The sequence below is a fragment of the Apteryx rowi genome, unplaced genomic scaffold, assembly GCF_003343035.1.
Source record: "Apteryx rowi isolate R43461 unplaced genomic scaffold, aptRow1 scaffold_632, whole genome shotgun sequence".
NCBI classification, from domain to species: Eukaryota; Metazoa; Chordata; class Aves; order Apterygiformes; family Apterygidae; genus Apteryx; species Apteryx rowi.
In genome coordinates this window covers 202675-214111 of record NW_020450908.1, presented here as the reverse complement: position 1 = coordinate 214111, position 11437 = coordinate 202675, and the positions used below count along the sequence as shown (strand labels likewise).

The following is an 11437-nucleotide window of genomic DNA, read 5'->3' as shown; positions in this document are numbered from 1 at the left end:
GCGCGGGGCGGCGGCAGCGCTCGCAGGGGCGCTGCCGGAGGTGACCGGCCCTTGTCCCGCAGGTGCCCGGCGGCCCCCGGACGAGGAGGAGGAGGCCGTGGTGGCGTGGCAGGAGAAGCTCTTCAGCCAGGTGGGTGCGCGGCGGCAGGGCCTGGCCTCCCCCGGGGCCGCCGGCCCTGCTCCGCCCGGGCGGCCGCTGCGCTCCCCTTCCCGCTTGTCCCGGTAGTCGGGGCGCACGCCCTTTTGGGGCCGGGAGGGAGCGGACGTGGGGGCCCGGAGGCAGTTTGACCGGGCTTCTCCTTGTCGTGCCGCCATCTGCGGCCCCCAGAGAGCCATGTGTCCCGCCTGTCCACGCATCCCCTCGGGTTTTCTCCCTTTTGGGGTGAGCTGCTGTGTCTGAGCCCCTCTGCAAGGGCGCTGGTGGGCGCCATGGGCCACCGTGTCCCAGAGTGGTGTCAGGGCCGTATTGGACGTAGGGCTGTTGGTTGGGATTCCCAAAGGATCTTATCTGTCTTTGGTGTCTTTAAAAATCTCAACTGAGAAGCTTTTCTGGCTCTGGCCATGTTGATGAAGTGCAGCTTTTGTGCTTTACCTGTGGTGCTCTCAGTTTGAGGTAGATCTCTATCAAAATGAGTCAGCCTGTCAGACTCCCCTGGACCGGCAGTACCATGAGGAGATCCTGAAACTGGAGAAGGCTGGAGGTCGGAAGAACTATCGCATCTTCACCTACACTGATCATGACCGATTCACCAACCTGGAGGAGGTACCAATTCTTAGTTACACATAATCTGTACAGCACTGTCTGTCAGCAAGGCCAGGCCTACAACTTTTTAGGGCAGAGGAGAATGTTTGTCATTTCTTAGGCATGCAGAAGTGGGCCAGACATTGTGAAAGCAGGAGAACATACTGCTTTTACAAGGCAGAAGCGATATGCTCACCTGGTGCTCCAGACCCAGGATGAGATCTCCCCTTTTCAGAAGGGTGTACAGTTACAGCTTGGAGGTACTTGGCTTCGTAGAGTTTTCTTTAGGTGACTTGCTGGGTGGAGTTCAGCTGTGCTTTGCCAAAAGAGTGGCGAATGAAATCTAGAGTGTTTTAGCAGTTTGTCCCTGTGTGTATGTGCGTAACTACCTGTATTCTCCTGCAAGGTGAGACTCTGTTTGAGAAAGATGTCCTGTTGTAATTAGGCTGGTTCTAATTCTGTTTCTCTCTTCCAGCACTGCCAGAAAGTAACTGACTCAGTTCATGAGGTGCCATCATATCTGGCAGAGAGGATGGCCACTGTGAGGAGGAGAAGACAAGACCGTAGGCCAGTGTGAGTACAAACTGGGGCTCAGAGCTTGCTAAAGCAGGTTTCATGGTACTAGTGCCTCAGGTATGGAGGAACGTGGTCTGTGGAAGTTGGCAGCTTGAACTGCCTACTGAGATCTCTCAGGAACTGGCTTTTGCGCTCAGAACTGGCACTGTGACTTTTCATTCTGGAGTGTTCGGTGCTGTCTGTACCAGGCTGCTGTGGTGTAGTGTATCTGATTGTCTGACAGATGTGTGTTATGCTGTCCTGTCATTGACAGAGAAGGGAGTTCTCTGAAGTCAAAAGTCATCACCTTGGAGCCCTCGGAAGAATTTATAAAGAACAATCATGTGATTAACACTCCTGTTCAGACCATGTACATCATGGGGGACTTGGGTCCTTATGGAAAGTAAGTAAAATCTTGAACTAATCTAGTCTCCCAGATGAAAACTCATCTCCTGCCCTTACTCAAATCACTTGCCTCTTTCATTAGTCAAGGGGAGGGAATTCTAAGAGCTTGGAAATTCTAAGAGCTCAGTAATTCCAGCTACTATTTCCTTCCTCTTACCTCAGTTGGGAGGCACTGAATGTGTCCCTCCCAAAGGCTTCTTATACTACTAGGGAAGTATGGGTGCATTTGTTCCCTTCTGTGTCTCCATGTACATTTACTAGCTCTGCTATTCTGGAGCAAGAAAACGTACATGTGCTCTATTTGGACTGTCTTTGTCTTTTTTGGTGTCTTCCATTAGGCTTGGTCACAGGGAATATGAACATGTTCTTTGCACAATCAAGGTAGACAGCAATGGTGTGATCACAGTGAAGCCTGACTTTACTGGCACAAAAGGAGCCTACCGGTGAGTGGGACAGGACTGGTACCACTAGTGGGACTGATACAGAGGGCCAAAGTTGATACCCGCGGTCAACTTTCAGGCAGTGGATCAGCATTGAAGTTGAGGGATATTTTTTAGCTTTGTTCCAGGGGCTTCTGAGACAGATTATTGTGTGCTTATATGTGTTGTCACTGGACATGTGATCTGGGCTTTGGAGCCGGCCCCTAAGGATACAGGTTATATGTATGCAAGACGTGAGTGACCCTTTTTGAGCCACTGATGCTGGCAGGCACTTGGGAGTGAGGAGAGGGTCATTAGCGCCCTTGAGTTACTTCACAGGCCTTGTAGGGAGGGAGTGTAATGGTTGATCATATTGCTGCCTGGGCCTGTTCTTTGCCTACTGGGAGAGTTTTACCCATGTGTTTTGGGGCTCTGCAGAATTGAGCTGGATGGAGAGAAGCGAGAGCTGTGGAAATACACCATTGAGAATGCATCTGTCCAAGTGCAGCAGGAGGAGGAGGAACGGGAACAGCGTGTGTTTAGAGATGTAAGGACCAGCTTCCACTGATTATACTGACTAGTTCTCCTTACTTGGCAGAAGGAGCTCAGACCCTCACATAGACATAAACATTAGTGCTATAGACACCTAAACTTAGGTAAGATGAATGTCACTGAAGGTGAGTCTCATCTGCCAAGCAATTTGAAAACTCCAACTCATTCAAATACTCCGTGAATACTCTGCTTCATTCCTTGGTCTAGGCTGAGGTCTTGTCCGTTTGTCACTGGTATTGGTTGTGTTGACCACTGACTGCAATTGATGTTTTTAGTCAGGACTGATGCAAGAAAGCACCTAAATTCTTGTCTTTGTAGTGTCACCTGCTGATGGTATTCCTTCCCTTTTGAGCAGTGGGCCAACTCTTTCCTTGGTCTTCCTCTTGCCGAATGTATAATTACAGAATGATTTCTTGTTACCCTTAATGTTCCAGGATACTTGGATCTTATTTTGTGTCTTGACCTTTCTGAATTGCCTTTTTGTCTTTGGCAGTTTATACAGGTTATTAATCTGTTTCAGTTTTTGATTTGTACACTTCCTTATTGCATTTGAGATCAATGAGGAAATCATGATTTAGCCACACTGATTTCCCATCCGTTCATTTCAGTGGAATAGTTTGTGCTTGTGGTTTTAGCATGGTGTCATTTAAGAGCTGCTGATTCTTTGGAGTTTCTTTTTTCTCTAGATGAGGTCTTCTTGGAAGCTGAAGTGTCATGCAGTGTTAGCAATTATGCATCTCTAATTGTATTAGATTCTTAAATTTTTACATTACTCTGTATCTGCTATAACAACGAAAGAACTGTTAGCTATGCCTGTCAACAACTTAAATTGGTTTTATTTTATACCCATTATATTTTTTGCAATAATATAAGCCAAAACATATAATCAAAATGACACTTTTTGTAATCCTCTTTTTCTGTGTTTTCAGCTGTATAGTCGGCACAAAGAATACCTCAGTGGCCTTGTAGGCTCAGAATTTGAAATGGTGAGTACCACTGGCACTCAGCAGGACCTACCTTTTGGAGACTGCTGACCTGGTCAGCATGGCTGCTGTTTGTACCACAGTCTCCAAAGATTGTCTAATTCTGGGGGGGTGTTGGCAGCTTTTACCATGTGACTTCCTACTGAAAATTGGGCAGAAAGGATCCGTTTGCAATGGATGTGGAGCCTGCCGATGTCCAACATGCATCTGTCAGACCTGCAGCAGAGAATGCTGAACACTGCGGTCTCTGTGAGACTGCATGCATTGTCTGAAGGCCTTTGACTGTAAAAACTCTGAGAAGGAAGGAAGGAAAGTTTGTATTTTGGGGGAGTGGTTGCTATTAACTTCTTGAATGCCAGACAGATTGTGTCACTCAGTTCAATAAATAGCCCTCCCACCTCCAAACTCAAACTCATGTATGCTTTCACTGCTCACTAAATTACCCAGACTGGAATCTTTTCTGCTCAAATCTTGTTCCCCAATGGGTGAAAGTTTTTCTACTCCTTCTTGTATTTCAAAAGTCTGTTTCAGCTCTTCCTGTGCTTGTTTTATTCTTCGGCTAGTGCAGGAGCACTACAGTGGGAAGGGGACTACAATTTCTGCAAGTGACTTCAGATTGCATCTTATATCCACTCTGAAGTACTGTAAAAGACCTGATTTACAGAGTAGTGAACTCTGGCAATCGGGGAATTTGGTCTCTCTAGAGAGGCTCTATCCAGAGAGACTGGTCACTTCTGGAAATGATGGTGAGCTAATACAAGAAGTCAGAATTCCTCCCTGACCAGCAGGAAGCAAGTCAAAGGATGAAGCCTTAAAGTGCAAGCAGCCATGAAATATCCATGTGACACCTTGTTGGGAGGGGATTGTGTGAGGTTCCACCAATAGTCACTAAGCTCTTTATCTTCTTTATCTGCTTGTTCTCATAGCCTCTTCCTGGTACGCTGCGTCTGTTTGTGAATGGGGAAGTAGGTGAGTCCTTATTGTGAACAGTCACTGTAGGGGCAAAAACTGGGTCTGGTGGGATGACTAAGGCTAGAAACAGTCCAAGGATTCTTGACTCACAGGCCAGTCCAGAGCAGATGATTCTCTCCCTAGCCTCCTTCCACCTCTTCCTTTTCCTCCTCCTTCCCTGTTTTTGTGAACTAATCCCTTGAGTGGCATTAACAGATTGGAGATTACAAACACGGCAGCTGTTGTAGGAAAACATACAAGTCTGAAGAAGGGAGAACAGATTGGGGAATTAATATAGATTATAGCAAAGAAAGCAATTAAACATGGGACCTCCATAATCTGGTGGTGGGGACAGGGCTTATCCCGAGAAAGAATCTTCTCTGAGGGTCATGTTCTGTTGCGTGGAAGAACCTGGCTTTTCCCAGCTTCCAGCGGTAACTGACTATCCCTGAGACCATTGGTGCTGCATCTCCCACACTCTACAGTGAGTGCTGGAGGAGTTTATGTGGAAGCAAGAGGCTGAATGTTCATTCTCTCTTCCTCAGTTTCAGCTCAAGGCTATGAGTATGACAACCTCTATATTCATTTCTTTCTGGAGCTGCCTAAATGTGAGTATCCCTGTTTCCAGCCGTATCACAGCAGTTTAAGATGTAAGCCATACTTTGGCTAATGCATCAGATCAGCTCTGCTAAAAGTCAGTAAAAATTAGCGTAGGGGCTGGGATCTAACTGGAGGCTGTCAGAGCTATAAGCCCAGAACTCAGTGGTGTGAACTAAACTGACATCTGGGAGAAAGTAGCAACTTCACCTCTTGTCTCTTCCAAATTGGATTGGGACATAAGGGACAGTTGGCTTCCCAAACAGCAGTGGTGGTGTCCAGCAAACTACCCAAGTTCGTTCCTGATACTGCAGAGAATAGCCTTCCTGTCTTCTCCATCTTAATAGTGACCCTGTCTGATTTCACTGCCAGCCATCATGTTCTCATGTTTTTTGCTGATGCTAAAGTATTAAATCTTGGCTTAGAAGTAAGGCCCCCAGCATTAATATGCACATCCTGCTACTTGTTTCGTCACCCTGAAGCTATGGGCCTGCTTCCCCTCTTCGTCTGGCTATAGCCCTGATGTTTGTCTGAGGGGCTATCGCTTTTGCTACTCTGTATTTTTAGGTAAGGTTCCTTTTTCTTAAGGTGGAGTTTGTGCTGTCATACACAGTTCCATGGAGTTCTGGAATGTAGTAATTGCAACAGGAGGGTGGGATGCACCTGGGGAAAATTCAGTGTGGGAGTAACGTTCTCCTTTCAGCTGCTCTGACTGATGAGTCCTCGCTGTCACCCAGAGCGTTCACCACTGAGTTCAGATTCTCCTTTTCTCCTAGGCTGGTCGAGCCCGGCATTCCAGCAGCTCTCAGGAGTGACACAGACCTGTGCCACCAAGAAAGTGGGCTGGGTAAGGATGCTTTCAAACCAGAGGAGCAGAGCTTGAATAGGCGCACTCTGAGGTGGACCATGTAGTGTTACAAGCTATGGGTGTATTCAACAAAGGTTCTGACCTGAGAGCTGCTTTCTAGAGCAAACCATACTTGGGATTCTCCTCATTCTGATTATACATTTGACATTGACATTTCTGACATTTCCGAGTCACTTACATTTTTTCAGAGTGTCGCTGTGTTTGAATAAAATTTCAAAGCAGTTTCTGGAGCCTAACTTTTTTCATCCTTTTGGCTGATTGCCTTTGGATCTTTGATTTTTCTTCTCTCAAATGCTCAGAGTTAATGAAGCATTGTTCTGGCTCGACTGGGCCTGAAATGCACACAGTCTCTGAATTGATTTCTCACAGTGAAGCCTTCCTCCTGCCTGGGAAGTTAGTTCAGTTGCTGTTTCCAGCTCCTCCCTTACAGATAGCTAGATTTGAATTTTACCAGCTTTTTCATGTCTTTGTAAGAGCTAATTTGCATATTACAAAAACCATTATCATACAACATTTCAGTAATCCTGTTGTTTGAGGTATTTTGCTAGGTTCCTGTAAAGATCCTGATGGTGTAAAATAATTATGCCAATGGCTGACTTGTCATTTGAGGTGTGTCACTCTTTCTCCCTTTTCATTAGTTTTAACAGCCTGTTCCATCTACACGGCACTGGAAGTTGTGTACAGGTCCCTCGTGCAGCCATGTGTTCATTAGTGTGGTGTGATTGATCTCATCTAGGGCACCACTGCTTCCCCTCCCCATTAGTTCTTTTCTCCCTGCTCTCTATGTGCCTGCCCATTGTAATACTAGTAATGGATTCTACTCCTGTCCAGGAATCTGATCTCTGCCCTGTTCCTCTTTTCCAGGATAATGTGGCATACTTCTGCTACCTCTTCGCTTTGGAGATGTTTTTCACCCAAGAAGATGAATCAGAAGGTGTGTTTCCTTGTTGCTCTGAAAGGTGAAACTGAATCTCCTGATTGCAGTGTAGGTAGGCATCATGCCATGTGGACAGATGTAAACAAAGGAAAATGTTGCACATTCAGCAAACGTTCACCCCATCATCACACAACCTCTGGACATGTAGCAAATATCCTCTGCCCAGCAATGTGTCAGTATTTGCATGGAATAGTATGTTGTGCTGCTTCCAGGCCATACTCAGTTCTATCCAATTCTGAATCTACTTGGAACATAGTTTGTCTGCCTCAAAATGATGGGCAGGCTGGTCTGTGGTACCATGCCCAACATACTGCACAGAGTATGGGGACTCTGCAGCTGAAGAAACAGGCAGCTTTTTTGTATACAACCAGAACTTTGTTCTGAGTCTTATGTTTGTAGACACACTAAATGACCTGTGTAATCTTTGTATAGTTTATGTCACTTTGAAACTCCTGGCTCTGTTTTAAGCTGGGCTTGTCTGCTGCCTTTTTCTACCCCATCACTACATTGCTCTTTCTTCGTCACCAGCCCCATTGCTTTTTGGAATGTTATCACTAGGGACAGCTTCACATCATGCCTTGCCACTTGAATCCAATGTATACATTGGATTAGAGTATACAACACTAACACACTTTCAGCCTAAAATAAATATGATATGTTTATTACACAGTGGAGAAAAGAAATGCTTGGAAGCTTGTAGGAGAAACCAAGTTAGTAACTCTCCAGTAACTGTGAAACAAGTATCTGTTAGAGATAAAAAAGCTCCCTTGTTTTGCATCACATCGTTCAAAAAAGATTGCCTTGTCTGCACAAGGACAATTGAGCAACCAGTTTGGACTTGTTGTCAGAGACTCATCAAAACAAAAAAATTTCCAAGATTTTTGGCCTCTTACCAGTATTTCCCTTTTCATCCTGAAGTCTGGGGGTCCAGATCTTATAGGGGAAGATAATCACCCATATGTCTAGGTTTGTCATTCTAGAAGAAATACAGAGAGGACTTCCTGCTAGTGGACTTGGGTATTTAACAAACTCATTCTCAGTGATAGTCTCCGTTTGCAGCTTTTACACAACTGTCATCTGCTTCCCTTCCTTGCAGACTCTCTCCCTCAGTGGCCCGTTCTTTACTTTGAGGTTCTATCCCTGGATTTTTGGCAGAGGTATCGTGTTGAAGGATATGGCTCTTTGGTGCTGCCAGCCTCTCCAGGTAAAATGTATTTGGAAGCAGTATGTTAAGTGCCTAGAAGAATGAGAGTTGAGTGGTTCTCTTGGGAGTGGACTCAGCTGGTCCTGGGGAGGGTTTTCCTGTGCATACTGAAGGGGATAGTTAGCTCCCTGTGAGGCAGTAAAGAGGGATCTGGTGAATCCTGAACCATTTTGCCTGTTGTTGAGAAGCATTGTGTGTTGCTGTCCTTGCTCCTTCAGTGGTTCTGTCTGAAAATCTTGTGCAATAAAGCCCTGGAGTGGTGCAGCATGTCCATCTCTACTATGGTGGTAGTCCTTTTCTGTCCGACTTGGATTCTGAGGGTCACATCAGACATCCAGATGTAGTAAGGGGATGCTCCTCATGAGCAGGGGGTAGTTTCAGCGCTGCCTGTGTGTGACTGTCTGGGGCTGAGTCACTGGGAAAAGGTATAGATATATGGTGCAATGTTTCCATTTCCAGCCTGCCATGGTATGGATCGGTACCATGGTATCCATCTACCATGCTGTCCTCTGTGACTCTGAATGGATTAATTGGCCATAGCCACTAAACTGGCCTGTCATCCTCAATCAGGTCTCCACACGCTTACCATCCCTACCTGGCGCCCTGTGGAGTTGGGGACAGTCTCTGAGCTGAGAAGATTTTTCATTGGTGGATCTCCTGAGCTGGAGGACTTAACCTACATCAGGATACCAACATCCTTCAAGGTGGGTTCAACTGCAGGATGCTGCTCTTGCTGGGAAATATTAGATGCTGCTCTCAAGTTCAGATTCCTGTCAACAGCCTTGACCAGACTCGAGCAAGGATGAGCTGATGGTCCCATCCCTGTGACAAAAGAAATGGATCCTCTGTGGGACTTGTGAGCAGGGACAAAGGAGTGGACAAACCCTGCAGTAGAGTCCTCTGCCCTCTGGGGTGTGTGCAGCTTAGAGAAGTGAGTGCACAGAGACTAAAGCCTACCTTGCCTTGCCTTGCCTCTGCTTCTGCTGGGCCATGTCTGGAAAGCATCCCTCAGGTTAGCATCTCTTACCAGCTCTAGTCTTCATGTGTATTTGTAAGGAACCTGGGCTGTACTGAGCTTGGAACAGCTCGTTGAAGCAAGAAGCCAACAGGAATGTGAGACAGACAAAAATTCCACATGCTCAGGAAAGCTGCCGAGGTGCTTGCTGGTGTAACGAACAAACTGGTCTTAGTAGCAGTTTTTAATAGGAATAGGTCCTGAATCAATGACTAAAACCCTTCTCCAGCACTGTGCTGTCAGCTCACTAGTAATCAGGTCCTGCCCTCAGTGCAGCCCAGAACTATTTGGGAGAGACTCTGTGCCCGCAATTGTTGATACTCTTTGGGGTGAGGTGTGTGGTTGCTAGGGATCAGCCTGCCCTAGCAGGTTGCAGGCTCTGGTTATTCTAACTTGTGCTTTCTCTGCAGGGAGAACGTCTGAGCCGCCTTGGCTTTCGCACAAAGACAACAGGGAGTGTCACGTTCCGGCTTCACTGCCTGCAGCAGTCTAAGTAGGTGCTGCAAAGTGAGTGCAAGCTCCATCTTCTGTGCTGCGTTGTGCAAGCCCTGACCTTGTACTTCTCTGCAGAGCTTTTCTGGAAACCAGTGCCTTGAGACAGCGCATGCAGAGTGTGCTGGACCGGCTTGGAGGCTTCAGTCAGCAGAGCTCTGTCTACAACGTTTTGGGTAGGGCTTTCATCTCACTCCCCTCTGGGAAGCCTTTGGCTCACTTTTGCCCTCTTTTTACAGAGTGGGTGGGGGATTTCTGGAGAATCCATTGCTGTGGGCGTAACCACCCCCTTGAGCTTCCTTAGTCTGAGACTATCACAGCAGAGGTTTAATGTTCTGATCTGAAATTGCTGGAACCTTCAGGAGGCATCAGCTATCAGCAGGTGGGAGGATAGCCACTCTGTCAGGACCAAGCCTTGGCTGGGCTGCCCGGTCTTGCCTGGCATGTGGCTGTAGTGCACAGGCTCTGTCTCTCATTCTGTTATGCCCAGAGGAAGCACAGTACTAGAAATAAATGAAGAGAGCAGCAAGTACCTGGTGCTTTGTTGGTGGGAGTTAGTACTAGGAAGTGAGATTCCTGTTGTTGGAGAGATGATGTTCACTGGACACTTCCCTCCCCTTCCCTGAGGCTGCCTTGGTTCGGTATCCACTGATGCGTTCTGGCTTGCTCTCACCTGCTGTGTTGCAGAGGCTTTCCAGAGGGCACGGCGCCGGATGCAGGAAGCACGCAAAAGCCTTCCCCAAGACCTCATAAGCACTTCTGCCTCCACTGTGCACCAGAAACAAGAACCATGATCCACCACCTCAACTGCCTCCAGCCTGGGAGTGCTCAGCAGCTTCTCTCTGCTAGGACAAGAGGAGTCACAGTGCTGGTGCCTGGAGGCCTTTCAAGCTCTTCCTTTGCCATTTTCCCTAGATGGGGGGAAGGAGTCTGTAACACATCCAGCCCCAGAATCTTTGCATTTCCACAGATACCTGTGGAAGGACCCCCATTTTTTCAAGGCATTTTGTTGCCATGCCATAATGATACAGATAGTTGTTGACACTTTTGCTGGGCAAACTAAAACACCAAACATTGGACCTGCGAACCCTTTAACACCTTTTCAAATATTGAATAGTAAATGATTATAAAAGTCTCAAGTCTACAATGACTTGGTAAGTTTGCTTTTCTTCTTAAAGAAGAGAGTGATGTTGAAGGTCAAGGCATGAACGCTGTTTGGCATGTAATGAAATGAGTAGATAACTTCTTGAGAAATGCCGATAATAGTTGTCAGCATTTGTAGATACAGATCAATCATCAGTAAAATGAATCTGTCCACCTGTGCCTTAAGACTGACTCATTTCTAGAGAAAAGAACTTTCTGCCACTGTGTAATTTATGAAATCAAAACAAAGGAATGATATATGACATAAATTCAGAACTCGAGAAAAGGGTTAAATTCTGTATTCCCTTGTATGTTTCTGTGAAGCTCCTGGGCTCTTATGTCTCTGCAGTTATTAGCAGAAGGAGCCTTTGTTCAAGGATACAACTGAAGAACACACATTCCCCTCAATTTATAGCAGAACTTTGTCTGCGTGGTCTGCAAAGAGCAAAAGCAGATTGTAACATTTGCACAGCAACTGAACTTTGAGCTATCTCTGTTCAGTGTTCCATTTCTGATTGCAATATGCTGCATCACTTCCTGGGGAAGCGTGTGTCTAATTTTTACCCTGTTTCTT

At 46.5% G+C, this 11437-nt stretch overlaps 1 protein-coding gene across 1 annotated transcript; it reads left to right on the top strand.

Moving 5' to 3' along the window:
- The first annotated feature begins 62 nt into the window (after positions 1-62).
- MKS1 (Meckel syndrome, type 1) lies at positions 63-11048 on the top strand. The gene is made up of 16 exons (XM_026084274.1): positions 63-130; positions 618-763; positions 1218-1315; positions 1572-1700; positions 2041-2145; positions 2560-2668; positions 3603-3659; positions 4583-4625; positions 5153-5215; positions 5981-6051; positions 6937-7006; positions 8106-8213; positions 8784-8917; positions 9639-9721; positions 9799-9896; positions 10408-11048. The coding sequence occupies exons 3-16, from the start codon at positions 1275-1277 to the stop codon at positions 10512-10514; spliced, it is 1218 nt and encodes a 405-aa protein (XP_025940059.1). The 5' UTR covers positions 63-130; positions 618-763; positions 1218-1274; the 3' UTR covers positions 10515-11048.
- The last annotated feature ends 389 nt before the right edge of the window (positions 11049-11437 follow it).

Coding starts and splice junctions, on each gene's coding strand:
- MKS1 (XM_026084274.1), top strand. CDS start 1,275: ATGGCCACTGTGAGGAGGAGAAGACAAGACCGTAGGCCAGT. Junction 4,626..5,152: donor GTTTGTGAATGGGGAAGTAG/GTGAGTCCTTAT, acceptor TCTCTTCCTCAG/TTTCAGCTCAAGGCTATGAG. Junction 8,214..8,783: donor GGTGCTGCCAGCCTCTCCAG/GTAAAATGTATT, acceptor ATCCTCAATCAG/GTCTCCACACGCTTACCATC.